This window comes from Elephas maximus, chromosome 21, assembly GCF_024166365.1.
Source record: "Elephas maximus indicus isolate mEleMax1 chromosome 21, mEleMax1 primary haplotype, whole genome shotgun sequence".
Taxonomy (NCBI): Eukaryota; Metazoa; Chordata; class Mammalia; order Proboscidea; family Elephantidae; genus Elephas; species Elephas maximus.
In genome coordinates, this window is record NC_064839.1 from 54,114,029 (window position 1) to 54,136,130 (window position 22,102).

General features: G+C 56.7%; 1 protein-coding gene across 2 annotated transcripts; it reads right to left on the minus strand.

Annotated features, from left to right (window-relative positions):
* Positions 1-320: 320 nt before the first annotated feature.
* On the minus strand, positions 321-21,934 carry GALNS (galactosamine (N-acetyl)-6-sulfatase). Of its 2 annotated transcripts, none has more exons than XM_049863685.1 (14): positions 21,806-21,934; positions 19,302-19,425; positions 17,880-17,954; positions 17,061-17,163; positions 15,388-15,531; positions 14,397-14,463; positions 14,193-14,320; positions 13,867-14,006; positions 13,167-13,270; positions 9,603-9,739; positions 9,238-9,340; positions 5,142-5,263; positions 3,969-4,086; positions 321-1,196 (listed from the first exon to the last, which is right to left on the minus strand). In XM_049863685.1, exons 1-14 carry the CDS (start codon positions 21,932-21,934, stop codon positions 1,110-1,112), a joined length of 1,581 nt encoding a protein of 526 aa, XP_049719642.1. In that variant the 3' UTR covers positions 321-1,109. The 2 variants fall into 2 exon arrangements, with proteins under 2 accessions (XP_049719642.1, XP_049719641.1); XM_049863684.1 differs by having other exon boundaries at positions 17,819-17,954; positions 21,806-21,896.
* Between the last annotated feature and the right edge of the window lie 168 nt (positions 21,935-22,102).

The window sequence follows — 22,102 nt, forward strand, 5'->3', positions numbered from 1 at the left end:
GGACAAGGCGGGGGTGCCCCACAGAAGAAAGGGCAGGGCAAAGGAGGTGACCGTGGTGGTGACCCTTGCAGGTGTGTTTGGGAACCGGTCAGGGAGGCTTGAACAGACAGGACAGAGGAGCAGCCGGGCCAGGGTGGAGACCTGGAGAGTCTGTGAGCCAGAATTTGGATAGGGCCGAGGGGCTAGGCAAGGTTCAGTCTCCAGCCCAAGGCTGCTCTGGGATTTCCTGCCTCCCCAGCACGGTTCCAGGCCCAGGGGACATCAGGGGCTACCAGGGTCCTTCAAATGCAACTCACTTTTAGAAAACACAAGATGACAGAGCTAAAATGCCTTGGGCTGTTTTATTCTAAAACTGTTTTCTTCATGATTTCCCAAGTTTCTCTTTGGCACAATCACAGCATGAGAAAGTCCTCCTCCAGCCCTCGGGGTTGGGGGGGGTGTACTTGGAGATACAACACTCCTGGTCACTGTCCTGTCTACCACCCGGCTGCTGAGGAAGAGAGAGGGCAGGTGGCTGGCCCTGTAGACAGCCAACATGGCCTCACAGTGGTGCTGTGGCCAGGCCTGCTTTAGGTCCCAAAGGTAGGCAGGACGTGAAGGAAGGAAGCAGGAACATCAGCACCCTACTGGGTGGAGGCAGGGGGTGCTGCCTTCCTCCCTGTCCTCACTCTCTCCACATTCACTCCCCTATGGGTGGTGCAGGTAAGGCATGGGGGGTTCAGGCAAGGAGGCAGGGCACTGAGGATCTCAACATAAGCGTTGGCAGTGTGCCCTCAACACTGGGGCTGAAATACAAGAGGAAGAAAGATGCGGTGAGTGACTCTGACCCTGCGGGTTCTAGGAGGAGGGATGGTTTGGACACAGCCAGCCCAAGGTGGTGGGCCATGTGCAGGGAGAACCAGGATGGAGGCCAGTGGAGATGTCCTGTGATGGCGGGTCAGGCCAGCGAGGAGGAGGGCCGAGGTGTGGCCACTGGTTTCAGGGCCAGGTCCCGGGCATCTGCAGCCTTGCCGGTCCTCTGCTGGCCTTGGGAGTGCAGGGCAGGGCAGCTTTGGACCCAGGCAGACAGAGCCTTCCCACCCTGGGCACTGGCCTGGGTTCAGCAGGTGCTAATGGGGCCAGGAGCACTTCTCAGGGGCAGACTCCGGGGGCGTCAGACACTTCCCTAGTTTTTCACAGCCCGGGGGCGCCCAGTTCTGCCAAGTGATAATTCAGAAAAAGAAAATCTGATTATTCCAAGCAGTGGAATCAGCAGCAACTTGCGGTTTTAAGACTCACTCCCCACCCCCCCCCCCGTCCCTGCACTGTCTCAACGAGCTGGAGCGTGGAAATAACCTCCTGTTTTCACCAGGTCCTCCCCTAGGCGGTCACCTGTCTGTTTCAATTTGGTGGTGTGGGGCGGTGAGGCAGAACCAGCCATGGGACAACAAGGGCTTCTGGGGTGAAAGAGGTCAGGATGGCCGTGGGGTGGGGCCTGCAGGGTGACCCTTGATTCCGACCCTCTGCCCAGCACCCTTCCAGGCACAGGGATGAGCAGCTTCCAGACCCTGAGGGCTTCCCGAGGAGCCCCAGTCAAGAACCTGTCCACGTGCAGCTATGCCAGCAAAGGACAGCACACCCCCGGGAAGGGCTGATTGGGAAGGTTTTCACAGCTTTGACCAGCAGAAAGTGCTTAAACTGCCGGCTTCGATTTCCTGGGCCATTCTTTAGGGCTGAACCTGAGCAGGGCTGAGCCGCTTCAGTGCAGTGGGTGGGGCGTGGCCTTGGGGTACCCCTCTCTCTCTCACTTGAATACACACCCCTGCTCTGGGTGAGAACATTTTTCCCAGGAGACTTGCCCTAGAGGAGCCCTCCTCCTTGGAGGGCAGTGCAGCCTGGTCTTGCCATGCACAGCTGGGCCACCTCCCTCTGCACCCAGAGGCCCAGAGTCTCCCCTCCCGGGATGTCAGCCACCGTAGGTCAGTGCTCACTCTGCCCTGGGTGATGTCAGCTGGCATTCCCAAGTTAGTGGTCCCCACGCTGTGCCTCGGTGGACCTAGCTGCTGTGTGGAAGGCTGGCCCTGAGCGGGCGTGTGCACGTGAGGGGCCGCTGGAGCCGTGAATGCCGGCAGGGTGGCGGCTGTGGTTGTTGCTGTGGAGTTGACTCGGACTCCCGGCGACCCCACGTGTGCAGAGTACAACTGCTCCGTCGGGTTTTCAAGGCTGTGACCTTTTGGAAGCAGAACCGTCAAGCCTTTCGGTTGGTAGGTTAGTGTGTAACCGTGTGTGCCACCAGGGGCTCCTTAAAGAGTGGCAGAGCGGTGCAGAATCAGGTCCTGGGCCCATCTCATCTGGACTTGGTGGTCTGAGGCTGTGTTGGTGCTGTAAGGTCTCCCCAGTGTCTGATGTGCAACTGGGATGGACAGACACCACCAAGAGCTACGACAGGCCTTCTCTCTTGTCACCCAGTACTTCATCTTGGGTGGGGCTATGGGATTAGAAACTTGAGAAGCCTGGCCAGGGCTGGGTGATGGGGAAGGGGTGCAGAGCAGGGGTATGTGAGGCTTCACATGTACATGCCAGCACACTGACAACACGCATCCCCACGGCTGTGTGCCCATGTGCGCTGACATGCGTGGAAATCACATGTCCCTTGAGTGCAGTGTGCCCTCTAAAGTCTGGGGACCAGCCTGTGCTGCTCCAGGTTTGTTCTCAAGGGTGAAGATGTGGGGTCAGCCCCAGTTTTCCAGGTTCCAGGGCTGCTGACAGGCAGTTCCTCCAGCATCCAGCAGATGGCAACGCCTTCTGGCACCTCCCCAGTGGTGGTGGTCACATCCCTGTGCCTGGAAACCAAATCTGGGCAGCAGAGTCCTCCCAAGGATGGCTTATGGGGAGGCGGCGTGAAGAGACGTCACAGTCACCACAAGATGAGACTGCACGTGTCTGGGTCCCAAGATGAGGATGATGCAAGGCTGCAGGGCGCTGGAAGCCCCCGCCGAACTATTGAGGTGCAGGGGCCACAAACCCGCCACCAGCCCATCCTGAGCTGCCCCTCCCGTGGGTTGGCATTCTCTGCAGCCTGTCATGGCCATCCCGCTGATAGTCCTCAACACAGGAAAACAGCCTTGTGCTCAACTCTGCTTCCTGTGCACAATGTCCTCCCATTATAGCTCATTACAGCTCCAGCCGAGCCAGCAATCATGCCTCCTGGCAGACGTGTCCACCTGGCCCCGAGCTCTGTGTGTTGTGCCTTCAAGGGAGCTTAGGGGACCAAGGAGTCTGCGGGCAGCTGCCTGACTGCAATCTGTGGGTCTTAAGTCAGTTTTTTCTCCTACAGAGAAAGAGCCCACGTTTAACGCTCCTAGAAGTGCCGCCTTCCCTCCACCAGTCCCTTTAGAACTTGACCCAACTCATCAACGGGCACAGGTGGCTGGAGGGTTGGGCGTGGAGGGGTGTGGGCACCGTGGGAGCTGCTGATGGGATGGGTGCAAGACACTGGGCACATGCTGTCTATTCCTCGAGCAGATGGCTTGCCCCATTGCCCCAGGTCATGGCCGCACATGGCGGCACGGCCTGGTGAACATGGCGGGCACAGCAGTGTTGGGCGGTGCTGGCAAGTGGATCCCCTAGGATTCTAGGATCCCACCTGCTGGGGCTGCCTGTTGGGTGTGCTCACTGAGGATCTGCTCGCTGTCCCCACCAGGAGGCCCCGGGGCCCGAGACCATTCGGGATGGCCAGAGCACTGTCTAGAGAGAAGTGGTCCTGGGCTGTGGTCCCACAGTCCCAGCCAGTGGGGTTTCTTAGCACTTCTCTGTGGAGGTCAGGGCCTGGGGGTGCCCTGTGCACCGAGGAGGAGGGTGCCTGGGTCAGAGCAGCCACAGGGCCTAGACACTTGCTGTGGAGGACCTCAGGGTGTGCAGCAGCCCCAGGCATGCAGACCCCAGAGCGTAGAGTGGCCCCAGGTTGCCCATGAAGGGAGCCCACTCACCATGACAGCTGGGTTGCACACGTTGAGCTGGGGCTGGCCGGGCACCAGGGCCTCACGGTGCTGCCGGACAGCCGGGGTAATCCTGAGGAGGGCATCCTGGTACTCGGCGCTGGCAAAGCTGGAAGGAGAGGACACTTGGTCATGGGCTGATGTGGCCACTTGGACCCCAGTGGTGGGCAGGAGGAGGGCACAGAAGACATCCTTCATCTGGACAAGAGGGGGCGGGGGACAGGCAGATGAAGACGAGGACCAAAGTTGGGGCAGGAATGTGGCCGGTAGTGTCCACACTGAAGCACCCCGACAGGAAGGAGGCAAGGCACTTAGGATAGCTGTGAGAAGGACCTCCTTGGTGGTCTGCCCTGTTCTGCTGGGCAGACCACATTTGACAGGGACCTGGGAGGTGTGGCTGGGTGGCCAAGTGCCCTGTGGCCACAGTCTGGCCCCAGGATAGGGTTCTGGAGGCAGAGTGGGTGGGGTGCTGGTGCCGGGTAGGGTCGCGCTAGCACCTCTCTGCAGCCTCCTCGTGACATGCAGGCAGAACATTCGTGAGTGTCGTGAATTTGCTTCGTTACCAACTACTGCTGTCCCAGTACAAGAAATTTGAAACAAGAAAAATGTCACCAACAGCTGTAAAATGCCAACAGAAACACTTGCAGCATCTTGAGTCTTTCTATTATTTTCTAAGAAAATACTTTAAACAGCCCAGGCATGTGTCATGAGGTTGGTGTCACTGTTTCACAGTGGAGCGCCCTGAAGCCAGGTGACCTCAGTGGGCATGAGCTTTTCTGCTACTTAAACCATTCCCAGGAAGGCAAACAAGCATAGAAGATGCCATTCATCACCAGGGACAGAAATGGGAATTAAGCTACAAAACCAGTGCAGGAGGGGGCAGGGGCACCCCAAAACAGATCACGCAGACAGATAGCATGTGAGAAAAGTGGGCAGGTGGGGGTCCAGCGGGGAGGGGGTGCACAGGGACAACATTGTTGTCCCTTCGTGTCCCCTCAATGAGCACACAGCTGTTCTGTAATTGGGAAAACAACTAAGAATAAAGTGTTACTGTGGGCATGGTGCTGGCGGTTGGCGAGGCTGTCTGACACATTCTCGTGGTTCAGGTCTCAGTGGCTCCGAGAGATCTACCCTGCAGGCATGCATGTGGGTGACCTAGCTCACCTGAGGGGGTAGCGCTCCCCTGGGTCTCGTCCCAGGTGGAACAGCAGAGGCAGTGCCGTGTGCTCCTCCTGGGTGTGGGTCGTGACTCCCGAGATGTTCTGCCCTGGACAGTAATTGATGCCCTGCAAGAGAGAGGCAGAGGAGGGTGTGCCCTTCAGAGCTGGTGGTGCCCTGAGGCTGGGCAGCAGAGCCAATGACCGAAGGCTCCCTGATGGCAGCCCTTGGTGACCACTGAGCCCAGAGCTATGGAGGAATCATGTTCTCCATCATCTCCCCTACTTTGGCTAAGGGGGATGAGTGTCTTTATTTAGTCAGTCTCATAGCTTGATTGCCACAAGTTTTGAAAGAGAAAGCTCATTTCTAACACTCCTATCTGCCCAGTAGAGGAAACGGTAGGGTAGAAGGTGACAGTTCACAATGTTCCTTCCAAAATCACAAGACAGGTGAGGCCCACACAACTGAAAGCCAAAAGACAACACAGACAGCAGAAAAAGACCCACAAGTGATCCAGGTATTGCAGGTAACAGGCAAGGACTTTAAAGTAACTACAATTAACATGTTCACAAAAAGACTGAGAAAACAGAAAATAAGCTAATTCTCCTTTTAAAGGCTCAGGTGTGTGGGCACAGCACCCTCCCTCCCGCCGACACCAAGACACAGGAGCAAAATGCCCAGCCCTGGTCTACACATGCCAAGGGCTGCCTTCTGCCCTTCTATGCTTCTTTACCCAGGGGGTAGCCTCTGATGCGCATGAGAGTGAACTCTGCACATAAGCTTGTGGTCTGGGCTCTATGACCCTCTGTGGCCAGGGGCCAATCTGGAGATCTGTGTTCTGGTACTTGACGTCTGCTCCTTGGGGATCCCAGATTTCCAGGTGGGAAACCCTCCACAGGTCTGCCACAAGGGGAGAGCATGCAGGAGGATGCGCTCCCTGACTCAGGCACTGGTGCCCAGGGAGCCCTGTATGGATTGGTGTTAGCAGCCCAGCCAATGCAGGCCACTATCAACAGGCATTGGAGATGTGCCTATGGCATGTGCAACGTCAGCACTTGAATTGGGGATGGGAGGAGGATGTGGGAGAGTCATCTGTTGCTTCCGAAATCAAAGCTGAGGGCTGTCTGCAAGTATCAGGCCTGTCTGACTGCACACTGTTTCTAAGTGCCCGTGTATGGTAATGGACAGTGGCCATCGGAGCAGTTAATGTTGTGCGTTCACACGGCGCGAAGTTACGAGCCCATGAAATTCCACTTGTCCACACTGAGGTGCTAAACCCTGTGTCGGTGCCTGGAGTGTAAGGCACTGAGGCGTCAACTGTTCAGGATGACTGATAATGGGCTCAAAAATGAATTTAAAAAAGGGGGCGACCTCTTGACCTCTGGGAGCAGAAATGCTAAACAATGTGGATTTAACAGCTGGAGAAGCAGCCGCATTTGACATAAAAACGCTGAGCCTGTACTGGAGAGGGACCCAAGTCTAGACAGAAAACACAAATTATAATTTGGACGCAAATCAAATAAGCTACTTAATTAAGATCCTGCTAATTGTACAGGGTTTCTCTCAGCGAGGCTGTGGAGGGAGACATTGTCTGCTGGGGTTTTGACAGCTGGGCGGTATGCCCACAGTACCCTCTGCCCATCATGGAGCCTCAGGCACGCTGGGGCAGTGCGGCTACCCCTCTGCCCAGACCTTGTCCTCAGAAGGCCCTGGGCTGGTTTTTGGAGCGGCGGGGGGAAAGGGGGAGGGGAGATCCATCTGGTTAGGCTAATGTGCTTGGTAGCAATGTCTAACCATCCCACCTCCTCCTTCCACCCCGTTGACATTTGGGAGTCCTTCCCCATGTGGCCAGAGTGTCTTCAGTGAGGTGGGCATGCTAACTCATGTTTTCACCCTCAGTATTAGGCATACAGAGGTGTGGCTGAGCACCCCCCACAAACTTACTGAGGGAAAGAACAGATGACCTCTTCTGACCCCCACAGCCAGACAGACATGCCAGTACCATGAATGGTGGCGGTGTGGCAGGAGACCCAGAGCCTAGCCGGGCCCTTCAAGACCCCACCAGGTGTGCGGCCTGGGCTACTTGTGGTAGAAGTGCCAGTATGGTCCTCGAGCTCAAGGACATCATGAATCAGGGACATCTGAACAGCTCAGCTGATACATAGCTGTGTGGAGAAGGCCCTCCCTGAGGGAGAGCAGCCCATCAGAGTAGTGAGGGCTTACCCAGACTGGTAGACTTTTAGGTCACAGGGGTGCAGGATGCTCCCCAGGGCTGCGGAGGCTGCACCCGCCCTGTCCACCTGAGGCCTATGAGTCAGAATGGGCTGGACTGCTGTGCCTGAATCCAGGGGCCTCTTCCTTAGGAAGAGTCACCAAGCAAACCACTGGAGTGGGCCCAGTGGGGCCTCAGCAAGCAAGGCCTCCTTGCATACTACCTGGTCGCAGGGAGGGGAAGATAACCAGTAGGTGGGGACCCTTTCACATTGGGGCAGCTCCCCGGACCCCCAGGCCTTTTCCTTAGGGCAGCCCAGGACCCTCTGAGCAAAATCACTCTTATGTGCTAACTATCTGAAAGGTACAGGAAGGGCAGACCAAAGTCCCCAGAATCACTGGCCATTTCAAATGAAAACAATGCCTCTGCAGAGCCCAAGGTGGGGAGTCAGAAGGAGAGAGGCATCTTTGGAACAAGTGGGGCTGTGGGGAGGGCCCTAGTGATGTCTAGGCTGCAGAATGATTGGACTCCTGACTCCACTCCTGCCTCTGGCCCTCCCTAGCCCCCCCCACCTCTGACCCCACCCTGCCTCTGATCCCCATCTCTGATGGGGAGTTCACCCTCTGCCTGGCCTGCCAGGCACTGACCACATGACTTGAGGTGGTGACTGGCCTGGGCCCATGCTCCCCCAGACCCATCAGGGTCTGCAGCCACACAGACAGCTCCATGGGCAGTGTGTTCTGTAGGCAAGGTGCTCCTGTGCAGCCTGGGAACCTCTAGTCCCTCTGCTTGGTGGCAGCTGGGCCCAGGGTAGGGATGAGGGAGACTGGGCAGCCACTTGCCACCATTCACCTGCTCCAGGGCACCTGCCTGAGACCTGATAAATTTGTGATTTGCATCAATTGATTCAGACTGTTCTATTAGGTTTTTCATCAGCTCAAGTTGATTTTCCTTCCAATTAAGGCAAATTAGCAAGGTTTTCACTGAGGCTGGGAGGGGAACGGGGTAGGAAAACTGGGAGGAGGACAGCCTAGGAGCAACCAGGGACCAGGGAAAGGGGGACAGAGGGAGGGGGCAGGGAATGAGGAGGGGGAGGAGGAGGCGGCAAGGGGACAGGCATGAGGGGAGAGAATGAGAGGATAGGAGAGGAGGGAGAGGGAGGGCTGTGCAGGCTGGGGCCCCAAAACCCCTGGCAGGGCTAATATGGTCCCTGCCTGTACTCTGTCCACCTCAGGGTGTGAGTGATCAGCATCAAGGACTGTGAAACACTCACAGAATGGGGCTGACAGATCAAAGAAGATGCTGCCCAGTCGGGGGATGGGGTGGTCGGCACCCTGCCCAGCCCCATGCACTCATCTCCCGCCTTCAACCCTGGGGCAAATGGCATGATGGCCTCATTCATGGGGCTGGGGGCATGGAGGCCCTGGGACCACTGGGAAGGACAATGCTGACAGTGCAGGCCCCCCTTTCCCAGCCTCCAGCTTGGGAAAGGGGGACCTGAGGTATGAAGGGATGCTGGCAGCCTGTGCAGAGCTCGGGCAGGGCAGGGCCGGGAAGGCACTCTGGATCATATCCTTGGATGGTCCAGCTCCACGGCTGTCCCTGAGCTATCCCCCCTGGGCTCCTAATGCCTTTGGGGCTGGGTCACACTGCAAGCAGGAAGGGGACACAGGTGCCTGCCCCAGCCTTAAAGATACCCCGCTACTGTCCTCATCACCCACCTGGCCCTGGTCTGTGCCTGAGATTGTCTCTGCTCAATGTCAGGCAGCAGGGGTGGTAGCCTGATGGTCATACCATGGAGCAGAGTCACAGAAGGGCGGGGGGCTCTACTATTCTGGCTACCCAGAGCCCCATGTCGACACCTGGTGCCCATCCCACGACCAGTGTTACCTGTCTGAACTCCTCCCAGGAATTGGTCCAGGTCCAGAAGTGGGCCTTATACTGTCCCACAGTGGCAGCCATCAGCTCGTTGCCACGGTAATAGAAGATGGGCCTGTTGAAGGAGGGGCCATGAGTGACGCAGGGACCCCATATCCAAGCCCTAGGCTCCAGCGCACTCACGGGCTGAGCACAGATGCCGCTCTCCTGTGCGGCTCTCTCTGGATGTTAACAGATGAAATGCTCTATGCTTAGATCCTTCTGTGCCAAAGAGTGGCAAGCCCTCACGGCCCTTCCTTCCTGGGGCTGTGGTGAAGAAGCCCACTCTCGTGGGGAGGGGTCTGCAGGGGGAACGGAGGTGTCCATTTAGTACTGACCTGTCAATCAGATGGCCCCGGAGGAGGACAGGGAGCAGGTCCAGGCCGTCGATCTCCCTGTCACTGGGTGGCTCCAGGCCTGCAAGGGACAGGCTGGTGGTGAAGAGGTCCATCAGGCTGCCCAGCTGGTGGCTCACCTGAAACCGACACAGCATGACCCACTGTCCAGGCAGCCAGGGGATTCAGGGGGCCTGTGTGTTCACCTCCCAGCTGTGCCCCAGCTGTGTCTGGAGATGCGTGTTTGCACACAGCACACAAAGGGCACAGGCAGTGTGTCTGTACAAGTAAAGGCATCTTTGTCCCTTGCACACACACACGTGTGCACACACACAACCCACACAGATGCGTCTGCATGCACAGGGTGAAGGTATCCCCACCGTTCCCTAAATACTGGCCCCACGCCCCCAGACTCTCCAGGAACCTCCATGTCCGTCCATGATCATCTAGGCTGGTGCACATGTAGGGCCTCAGCCATGTGCTCAGCAGGTATGAGCGTGCTTACGTCTCAGCCCTGCAGAGCGGGACTAGTGCCCTACTGCCATTGGCAGAGAGCTGCGCACTGGGGTCGAGGGATTTGGCCAGTCCTAGAACCCATGAGGGCAGAGAGGGGGCTCAAACTAGGCAGGTCTGGCCCCCGAGCTGAACTGTCGCTCACAGCATGGCTGCCACACAGACTCCTCAGCCTCGGGCTCTCCTAAGTCAGAAGCAGGTGGAGGGAGAATGCAGCCACTCCCACTCTGACACGCTCAGAAACCCTATGCTGCTGAGCTGCTGACGCCACTAGCTTGGAGTGGCCCAAATCTCCATACACTAACACTGTGAGATGGCTGGGGCTGGTGGGGTCTGCTAAGTGGTGCCCAATGCTGGCACCTGCTGCATCTACTTGGCACAGACGCAGCCTGGGTGGACCCACCAACTTCTTCATAGAAGAGAGACATAGGAGGGTCATTGTCACCAGGCCACTGCTCCAGGATGGGGCCAGTTAGGGCTGGCTGACACTGACAACTCAAACCCATTGTGGGTTTTCCCAGTCAGGCACGGGTCCCAGTAGAGAGGACCCCACAGACTTCAGAACACACCGAGGGCAGAGGGTGTGGTGGGTGCAGCAGGCATGGCTGGGGCCGATCTCCTCCTAGACGATGGCCCCTGACTGAACTGATGGTCCAGGTTCCATGAGCCCACGTGAGTTGGCTGTGGCCTTGACTCTGAGTTCTGACAGTCGTGAGGAGGGAGGGCCCACAGTCTCTGGTTGCAGGTCCCCTGACATCCCCCGCATGCCAGGCAGCTTTGTCGCCTCTGTGCTCACTGGGTCACGCCCATGATACTGGGAGAGTTTCCATGACAGGAGCAGCCTGGGGCTCTTCCTTGTGTTTGATACCAGCCACCCCCCCTTAGAGTCCACGTGCCTGTGCCTGCTCCTTAATTGCACATCAGGGCTTGAGCTGGGTAGTGGGGCAATGAGGGCTTGACTGGGACCCGCCTGAGAGACAGACGGACACTCTGTCTGCTGGGCAGAGCCCAGGAAGGCTGGTGGCAGCTTCAGCTGGGTGGGCAGCACCAGGTGGCACCACTCCCACCGCCAGCCAGGCTGAGCAGACGCCCCACTGGTCCTGGGATCTTGGTCATGCTGGAACCCTCCTGACACCAGCCTGGGGGATCACCACTTGTGTCACCCAGGCCGGCCCTAGCCTCACACGCGAATCCTCTGAGGGAGAAGAAACATCCTATGGAAACGGAAGGTACACGGTGTTATCTGGGTTCCGCAGGGTGCGTGGCAGGGGAGCATAGGGCTAAAGTCTGGTTAAAAATCCTTCGCAGTCTTTCCGAAGAGGAAGAAGAGAAGCGTCATCGGGATTTGGGTCAACAGTATCCTTCCATTCCAGTCACTTTCCTCCTGTCTAACATTTTTTTTTTTTTATAACTTTTATTAAACTTCAAGTGAACGTTTACAAATCCAATCAGTCTGTCACATACAAGTTTACATACATCTCACTCCCTACTCCCACTTACTCTCCCCCTCTTGAGTCAGCCCTTTCAGTCTCTCCTTTCTTGACAATTTTGCCTGCTTCCCTCTCTCTCTATCCTCCCATCCCCCCTCCAGACAAGAGTTGCCAACACAATCTCAAGTGTCCACCTGATATAATTAGCTCACTCTTCATCAGCATCTCTCTCCCACCCGCTGACCAGTCCCTTTCATGTCTGATGAGTTGTCTTCGGGGATGGTTCCTGTCCTGTGTCAACAGAAGGTCTAGGGAGCATGGCTGCCGGGATTTCTCTAGTCTCAGTCAGACCATTAAGTTTGGTCTTTTTATGAGAATTTGGGGTCTGCATCCCACTGATCTCCTGCTCCCTCAGGGGTCCTCTGCTGTGCTCCCTGTCAGGGCAGTCATCGATTGTGGCCGGGCACCACCTAGTTCTTCTGGCCTCAGGATGATGTAGGTCTCTGGTTCATGTGGCCCTTTCTGCTAACATTTTTTTAAGGACAAGAAAAGAAAAAGAAATAAATGCAGACACTTCAAGTGTCTGGGAGGATCAGCCAGGAGGAAAGGGGGCTGGGACGGGGAGGTGAGAGGGAGCGGGTATCTGATCATCCCCCTATCAGCCTGGAACAGCTGGCGCACTCCACAGGATGCGCTCTTTGAAAAATATAAACTCTCCACGTGCACATAATGCCTTTAAGGAAAAGAAACCCGCTGGCTGGGGCCTCGTGTGGAGAAGAGTCACTGATGCCATTATCAGCACTTCCAAGCTTTAACTCTGAATCAAAGGTGACAATTAATAAAGTTGCCCCTGTCTGAGTGGGGGGAGTACAGCATGTGAAGCCAGTGGACAAATGTCAGGAAGTTTCTAAACAAGCCCTTTCATGGTTATCACAGCACGCAGCCTGATACCCTTCTAATTTAATTTTGCTGAGCTGGGAGGTGGTGGGGAGTGGCAGCTGAGATGCCTCTTTTCCCCTCAGGGAATAGGAACGTGTGGACAAGGGGTGGGCTGGCCTGGGGCAGAGGATTCCAAATACCAAACATGCATGTTTCTCAGCTGGACCCTTCTGGAGAGCAGATGGAGTTTGAGCGTCTGCAGTGTTGGTGTCCTATGAGTGCACCTGGAAGGTGGGGCTGGTGTGAGGAGCAGCGGGTACAGGTGGCTCTCCTCTCTCCAGTATGAACCGACAGTGTCAGGGTGGAGGGCCAGTGCACCATGTGAGCTTCGGCTGACATAACGGGCTCCTGTGCCCAGGGAGGGACACCACTGAGTGTTCCCATGCCATGCCACTCGCTGGGAGATGCACTTTTGGAAAACAGATTCTGTGGCCACGTGAGTTCAGAACACTCAGCTTACTCCAGGCCCCTTGGGGAGTTCGTGACCACACTAGCAAACTAAAAGTTCTAACAAGTCTTGCAAAAAGAGACCTGTCCCACTCCGTTTTGCTCAGTAGTTAATGTAATCACAGGCCAGCCGCTCCTACTTGCTCAGCCCAGTAGAGTCCAGCTGCACCTCCAGTGACCATAGGTGCTCTGCAGGGACTGTCAAGAGGGACACAGCCACACCCAGCCCGCCCCTTACCTGTCCTGCAGGGATGTGCCCAGGCCACCATGCGATCGCTGGCTCCCGCACACCCCCTTCGAAGGTGGTCTGCTTCCCACACAGAAAGGGGCCGTTACTGCCAGCTAGAGGGTAAAAGGTCACAGTCAGCCCAGGCAGCATCCTGAGGCCCACAGCTTGCTCAGCGGCAGGTGCGGCCACTCTGGCTGCCTGTTCTTCTAGGCAATGCTGCTGGACACACCGAGGTCATCACAATGCCCTGTGTTGGGTGAGGAGCCCAGATGCAGTTATGAGGCCAGAAAGCTCTGGAATTGCTTGGCAGTGGCTGTCAGGGAAACATGTGTGATGCTATGTCACACTCCTGTCTCAAGCTTACTCTCCAGACCTCGTGGGTCAGAACGAGGCCAAGGTGGGAGGGAGGCAGGTCAGACCAAGCATGGTGAGCGCAGAGAGGGGCTGAGGGCTGAGGGCAGGGAAAGCCCCTCAGTGGGGAATGGGTGCTGGTGGGCACCCCATCTTCATGAGATGCTGTGTGCCCCTGTCCCAGCCCCCACCTGTACCTTCCCCACCCCACCTCCACGGCCAACCACACCTGCCCTTCCCCCCGTCTGTGTTCATACACATAAGCCCTTGTCCCCTTTGCCCCCCTGCCTTGGCTCTCCCCCCATAACTCTGCACAGCCCTGCCAGCAGACGTAAGGGGGTCCACCATGCACACTTGCCTTCTTTGGGGGCAGACACGAGGGCAGCACCGTTGTCCGACGTGAAAAAAATGAAAGTGTGCTCTGCGATGCCCAAGCCCCGGAGCAGTTGCAAGAGCTGCCCAACGCTGTCATCAACCTCCCGTACGGCATCCCCATACCTGCGGGACCCCAGGTGATAAGGGCTTCAGGGTGCTCCCCACCGCACCACCCCCTCCACTGCTGGGCAGCTCCCCAGCCACAGACGCCATCTTCCTGTGGACCGGAGCATTGCAGCTAAGCGCCCACTGCCGGAGGGGTTGAGTTTGGCTAAGGCTACCAGGTGGCAGCCATCGCTCCAGACTCACCGCCCTCTCTGACTGGTCCCCAGGAAAGGCTTGGAGGCATAGACAGGTGCGTGCGTGGCATCAATGGCCCAGTAGAGGAAGAAGGGGCGCTGTTGGGACTGCTGCCTCTTGATGAAGTCCAGGGCTTCCTGGGAGGAGAGCACGTCTCCCTCAGCCCCCGGGGGACCCTGCCCCAGCCTGCCCGCCCACTGCAGGTCCCACTACCTGCAGGTAGATCTGAGTGAGGTTGGCTTCCCCGGTCTTCAGGTTAATTGGGAATTCTTCATAAAATCTGAAAGCAACACAGATTCAGAGGAACTCAGGATCCAGGACAAGGCCCCCTTCTCCTGGACCCCACTGCTGAGTCACAGCCTCATTAAGCGGCATAGGACCCAAACCAGCTGGCTTACACCGCCCTGATACCAGGCCTGTCCAGTATGAGGTGAACTGCAGCCCTGTTGCCGTCCTGCCGTTTGGGAGCAGGAGTTGGGGAGTGAACGATAAAAGTGCAATGAGGTGGATCAGTGGTTGCCTGGGGGGAGGCTGGGGGGACAGAGGTGACAGATAAAGGTGCAGGGCTGCTTTTAGAGGAGATGAAAATGCTCTAACGCTGTGGTGGTGGGTGTACGAGTCCATGAATATGCTGTAGACCACTGAGTGGTAGGCTTTAAATGGGTGAGTTTTGCAATTACACCTCAAAAAGCTGTTTCAAAAAAAGGCACCAGGCTGGCTCAGCATTTGGTATTGACATGGGACAAGGGCTTCCGAAAGCTCCACCAAACAACATTCTAGCTAAGTGCTATTCTGAAGGAGTTGCTTTTGGGGGCCCACTTCAGCCTATCATTTTTTTCATCCTATGGCTGTTTTCCTGACCACTGAGTGTGCAGCCGACACGTCCACTGGGCCCAGGGTTCCTAGTGGGCAGCATGGGCCTGAGCACCCACACTGTATGCCTGACTGTGACAACAGGGAGCTGGGCCTGGAAAGTGAAACCCCACAGAGTGAGCTCCCTGAGGCTCTGGAGCAGAGCCCACAAGCAGAGACAACACAGCTTCGACGGTGCCGCAGAGCTGGCCGCACTGCGGGGCGGAAGGAGGCCCTAAGAGCGGCTCACCCAATGCTCCCTGCGGACAGGGGTAGGGACGGGGTGTTACCTGCCAAACACCTCCCAGTCCTTGGACGTGGGGATCAGGCAGGGACCGGGACAGGGCATTACCTGCCGACCATCTCCCAGTCCCTGTACACGGGGATGTTGGGCTTGGCCCTGTTGTCGTAAGGTCCAAAGTGACAGTTGGGGGATCCAAACCACTCGTCAAAGCCGTGCTTCAGGGGGTGGAACTGGGGCCTGTGGCCCAGGTGCCTAGGAACAGGACCCAGGAACTCAGGACCCCATCAGCATCTTCATACCACATCTGGTGAGGCAGCACTCACCAGGTGTGCCACGCTGCACACACAGGGCATCAGGAAGCCCCACCTGGAGGAGGCCCAGCCCCACCCCGCCCTGCACCTGGCTTCCAGCCCCAGCAAGGCGTACAGGCACCACAGTCACGGGGACTCGTGAGACTGCCAGTGAACAGCAGCTGGGCCCTGATGTGTTAAATCACGACAAAGCCGACAACTGTGCCAACGCCATCACCCCAGAATGCTTCTTCCTGCCTCTTTTCGATTCTCAGGACCACCTCCACCACAAGTCACGGGCCTGGAGCTTCCGCTGGGTTTGCTGAGAGGAAGCCTCTCCATCAGGTAAGCACCACATCCACCATGTCTGAATGACAAGGCGCCAAGCCTCCCTCTCCCAGCTAGGGTGGTCAGGTCCAAGTTGCCTGCCCACAAGAGGAAGGACAAGCTGCTCCACGTTTTGGATATGCCTGCGCGGCCCACTACCTGAGATCGAGAGCTGAGCATAGCCATACCTGCACTGTGATCACTGTGACAGTGATCACCAAGACAGCTGTCCTGGGAAAGGCTGTTCAGGGCATTGAGGGGGTTCCTGTTGCAACCCCACCAGCTACAGGCTGCAGGTCCAGCTGTGGGGCTTCCTGCCAGGTCCGGTGGAGAGCCCAGCCTGCAGTGCTCACCACCCGACTTTTGGTTTCCCCACTACTCTGCCTAAGCTCTCCTGGCAATGGTGGGTACCACAGGGGTGCTTGGCCCCTGGCCCAGCATGCAGTTCCTGCATCCTCAGGGCAGCCGCTGCCTGTCTGGAGCATGCGGAAGTGCTCACCATCTCAGCCGTTAGGCAGCCCTGGAATCCTCAGGCTACTGTCCAGGCCTTCACCAGCATCACCTGGACATGCTCAGAGCCGCCACCGCAGGGGTGGGGAAGGGGTTCTGAGTGAGGGACAGAGCCCAGGGGAAGCGGTCACGAGCTGGGCAGTCATCAGGGAGGGGCACAAGAAGTAGGTTCTGGGGCTCACAGGGGCTGCACCTTCACATAGCCCCCAGGCTGCACACTTGGGCACCACTGGGATGACACAGGTGGAGCATGTACACACAGTGTGGGGCAGTGCTTATCCCTGCTGTTCCCAATCATGTAACTCCCAGCCACTCGCCCACCTCCCCTCCCCTGGCTGCGTCCCGTTCAGAACAGTCCAGCCCAGATGAAGGCGCCACTGCTGGCTGACAGTGGTGGGCTCTGTGTAGGGGGTGGCTAATGGGACACCGTGGGGTGCGTCTGGGCCTGGTTGTCCCCTTGGACATCGTGCTTGTGACCTACCGGAAAGCTACTTCCTCTCCTTCATACTGGAGAGGCAGCTGGTGCTGGGATTCAGAGTGCCCATTTCCTCCCAGGAATCGTTCCCCATTTGCAAAATTTCCATGATGCCCCTTGGAAAGCAGCACACGGCAAGAGCTGTGCAGGACCCACTCAGACGGGCATGCAGCACTTACCACTTGCCGACAATCTTGGTGGCATAGTTGGCCTTCTTCAGGAGCTCAGGCAGGAGGTGCTCTGAGTCTGGGATGCCCCCCACAATGTCCTGGGGTGTGTATGCTGTGGAGAGCAACATGGTTGATCCTGGGTCGTGCACAGGCCAGCGGATCTCATGGCTGGCCAATGCTTCACGTTAGTAATGGACCTAAAATTCAGTCTGTCCTTGAGCCCCGTCACGGGTAAGGGCTGAGGCCGTGGTTTGGAGCCAGCATGTCCTCAGTGCAGTACTGTACTGGGGGCGGTGGACAGGGGCATGGAAGGTGGGGACAGAGTCCACAGCTCCCTCCTACCTGCCCTCTGCCCACACACCTGCTTCACCCGTGGTCTCCATACTCACCCCCAACCCTCCTGGGCTCCCCAATTTGCTCTGAATACCCTCTTTTCTTAAAAGACCACCTGAAACCTCACTTCCTCTGCAAGTGTTTCCTAGAGACCCTTTCCAAGCTCCCCTGTACTCTCTGCCCAGTACCCGCCCCACCCAGCTCCATCAATCTCTTTATGGGCATACAGCTTGTCATTCAAGGGGGCAGATGTTTCTGGGCGAGTGCCCCTGGGAGCCTCTGCCCCTACAAGGCCATGCCCTTTGATGGGGCGCTGCCGTCAGCTGTCAAACATCACTGCATCCTAACAAGAACCATGTCCGATCTAGGTAAGCAGGCCTCTCGGAACCGAGTGGTTCCTGTTCAGTACGTATGGGCCTCCGCCCACTGCTCACTTTCATCCATGCCCCAACACCGGCTGCCCCGCCAACAGGGGCCCCTTGCGGGAGGGTGTACCGTTCCGGGCGTGCCCATTGGTGGTGTAGAAGCCGTTGCGAATGGGCAGGCGTCCTGTGAGTAGAGCTGCTCTGGCTGCATGGAAATGACAGAAACAGAAACAGAAACGTGGTGAGGGTGCATGAGGGCGGGGGCACATGACGGCACGGTGCCCTGTCTGTGGTGTGTGTACCGTGTCTCTGACGTGTCACATCTGTGATGCATGCACACCACCTGTAATGCATGTGGACCATGTACGTGATGTGTGCGTGCCCTATCTGATAGGCATGTGTGCCGTGTCCGTGACATGTGTACCGTGTCTGTAATGCACCACGTCTGTGACGCATTCATCGTGCCTGGGAGGTGTGCACCCTGTGTGTGATGCATGTGTACCACATCTGTGACGTGCGCACTGCGTCTGTGATGCATGTACACTGTGTCTGTGATGTGCGCCCTGTCTGTGATGGGCATGCCATGTCTGTGACATGTGCCCCGTGTGGGTGATGTGTGTCCTGTCTGTGATGCATGCATCATGTCTATGACACATGCACCATGTCTGTGACATGTACGTGATGTCAGTGACGTGTCGTTTGTGATGTGTGCACTGTGCCTGTGACACATGCATTGTGTTGTGTACGCCAGGTCTGTGACGTGTGCTGTGTCTATGACGCATGTGCCACGTCTGTGACGTGTGCGCCTTGTCTGTGATGCGTGTGTATCCTGTATGTAATGTGCTGCTGTGTCTATGGTACAGGCGCTGTCTGTGAAGCATGTGCTGTGTCTGTGACATGCGTGTTGTGACGTTGACACTCATGTGCCCTATATGCAATGCATATGCACCACATCTGTGACGTGTCATGTTTGTGATGTGAGCGCCATTTCTGTGATGTGTGTGTCATGTTGGGTTTCCTGAGGGCTGCCACTGCCTTAGGTCCCATCTGGCCTCTTGGCAGCCCCCAGGTCAGGCACCACCATTCTCCTGCACAAGGGGTCCTTGGGTGCATGTGGCACTGTGGGTCTCTGCACAGGGCTCGTCTCCCAGGCTGCTGCTCCTTCCAGACCCCTGGTCCCTGGAGATACTCCCCGGAATCTTCCCCAAGAACAGCAGCCATAGGGCTGTATGACCATGAAGGCCTGTCTTTGGGAGGAAAGGGGAATGTGATGCCCCTCCAGGCCTTATCGCAGCTCATCCTGAAGACCATGCACAGCCACGGCAGCCAAGGCAGTGCTTCGACCTCAAAAATCCCCTAAAGACTCAAGTCCATGGAGGTGCCCTGATGCACCCATGCCCCATACCACAGAGCTTGGGTGTTCTTGAGAGTCAGGTATCCAACAGGAAAGGTCTTAAACCCTCAGCCCCGGGTGGGCACCACGGAAATGAACGAAGCTGATGCCAACCCTGGCCATCTGGCCCTACTCCAGCTGCAAGCAAATGCAACTTACATGGTGAGCACAGGGGGTTGGCTGAGTAGAAGCTGGGGAACAGCATGCCTTCTGCGGCCATTCGGTCCAAATTTGGGGTCTCTCTGGAAGGTTCTCCATTCACCCCCAGGTCACCCCAGCCCATCTGCAGGAAGAGCAGGGAGGTGCGGGTGAGGGTCCTTCTGACGCTTGTATCTCCGCAGGGAGATGTGGTGAGGCATGCAGGGAGCCACACAGGTACTCACAGGATAAGTGTGCTCACAGATGGCCAGCTGGGCCATGATCGGGGTCCACCTGTGCCCCCAGAGGGCCTGTGCCACATGGTCCCCGGGCTTTGCCGTTTCACAGCTCTGTTTTTGTTTGATCTTCCACCAGTGATAGTGCCTGTGTGCCTTTTCCTTTCTCCTGACTTCTGGCCCAATGTGTCCACCCTCATGGGGAAATGGAATCTACATCCATTTATCTATCTAAACCTTTGTTCAACATAAAGACACAAGCTCTCATATATCTGACGTGCAAATTTAAATTTACAAACAAGTGGTGTAGAAACTTAAAATGGTGCAGCTGCTGTGGAAGACAGTTTGGCAGCTCCTCAAAAGGCTAAGCAGAGTCACCATATCACCCAGCGGCTGCATTCTTAGGTACATACCCAATAAAATTGAAAGCAGGGACTCAAACAGACATCTGTACATCAGTGTTCACTGCACCATTATTCACAATAGCCAAAAAGTGGAAACAACCCAAGTGTCCATGAACAGATGAATGGATAAAAAAAATGTGGTACGTCTAAACAATATAATGTTACTCAGCCCTAAAGAGAAACGAAGGTCTGACACGTGTCACAACATGGATGAACCCTGAAAACATGACTCAGACATGAAATAAGTCAGACACAAAAAGAGGAAAATTGTACGATCCCACTTATATGAAATGTCTAGAAGACACACTGGTATAGACCAGGGGTGGGAGGGAGTCCAGAAGGGAAGTCATTACTTAGGGGGCACTGAGTTTCTGTTAAGGGTGATGGGCCACAGACGACTTGGTTGCTGCCCTTTGTTACCTGATTTCTTCCTAGGGGAGTGTGCCATTTGTTTAATCATACGTGGGTCTCTTGCAAGTATGTACAATGTGAGTGTGTGTGGGGATGGGGTCTGGAGACACAGACACAGACACATAGGAGGACAGGAGGGTCCCACTTATAGTGCTGAGTGGCTGCTCTGGGCAGCCGGCTCCTGGGCAGTTTGGGCTTTTTCTTTGTACTTTTCTATGTTTTTTTTTGTTTTATACACACCTCATTTGTAATTTTTTTTAAAGTAAAGGTATTGGCACAAAAGGCAGCTCCCAGCAGCTACTGTAAGGGGAAGAAGCAGGCACGTGAGTGAGAAAGGAGTCATTTCTTATGACTTATCCACAAGGGCCGATAAGGAAAGGCAGCCTTCAGCAAGAGAAATGCATGCTTGCCCTGCAGCCAGTCATTTGGGAATGGCTTGCTTAAGTGCAAAGTGCATTCTGAGATACAGGAATGGGGGCTGGCAGTGCTTCTGAGGGGAAAAACTTAGTGAACCAAGTGTTCTCACCCCTGGCTGCCTCTGCGTTTTAGCTTTGAGGGGGAAAGCCCTTGGGTAGACAAACATCCCACATTTCTACTTTCTAATTCAAGGAAAAACAGCCAAACAAGTCTGTATATAGCTCTTTGGGGGACCAACAAGTACTGAGTGTCAGCAATAGTCAATATTGTCCCCAAGTCCTCAGGACATCGCTGGGGGAGGTTGTATGAGTCAGACACTCACAGGTGAGCTGCTGAGGCGCAAAGAGAAGGGATAACCTGACTGCAGCCCACAGCTATTCAGAAAGGTGGGACCAGGCTAATCTGGGTTCTCACGTTCCCCCAACACCTTATGCCCACTAATTCCAGCATCTCCACTTTCGTCCTCTGGCTCCTGGGATAAGGAACGCAGGACTGGATAGAGCAGCAAGAGGACAGCCCAACAGCTCAGCCCCTCCACCCCCACGGAGGGAGAAGGGATGCAGGTGAGCCTAAGGCTACTGCCACACTCTCCAGATGGCTTATCAATTCCACCTGTGGGAGGCCCCAGCTGCACTTACACCAGACAGGTGACATTCTCACCAGCTGGTCCCTTCCTGCTTCAGGAACATGTGACCTTTGATCAAAGTCCTCAGGGGACTGGAGTGGGTAATCCAGGTAAGATGGGGATCAGGTAAGCCACAGGTTGGATGCAGGTTAGTCAGCCCTGCACCCCTTCCTGCCCCCCCACACCCAGGGCAGTGGGGGGCGAGGTGGACAGGGGTGCACTGGGGCAGGTCGACGCCCTGGCGGCCCTTCCTTCCTCTCAAAGAGGCTGCAACACAAGACGAGCGCTGAGGGCAGCTGGTCTCCCAGAGAGGGTGGGACAGGAGTCAGGAGAGAAGTCGCTTCCCGAAACTAGGAGTGGCGGCCTGGCTACGGTTGGTGGCCTGGCCTGCACCCCTCACCCCGGCCCCCACCACCCCTCGCCCGGACTCACGTCGTCCATGAGCATGAGCACGATGTTGGGGGGCTGCGGGGCGCCCACGGCCCCCAGCCCCGCGGCGCTCAGCACCAGCAGCAGCCTCCACCACTTTGTCGCCGCGGCAACCGCCGCCATGGCAACCATGTCCGGCCCTGAGGAGCCGGGATACCGGCTGAAACCGAGAAAATGCGCGGGCCTGCCTTCCGGCGGCGCCGCGTGACAGGCTGGGCGGGGCCAGGACGGAGAGAGTCCGGGGATGCGAATGCCACGTGACAGAAGGGCGGGGCCTGCGACGGCCACGGTATGTATGGG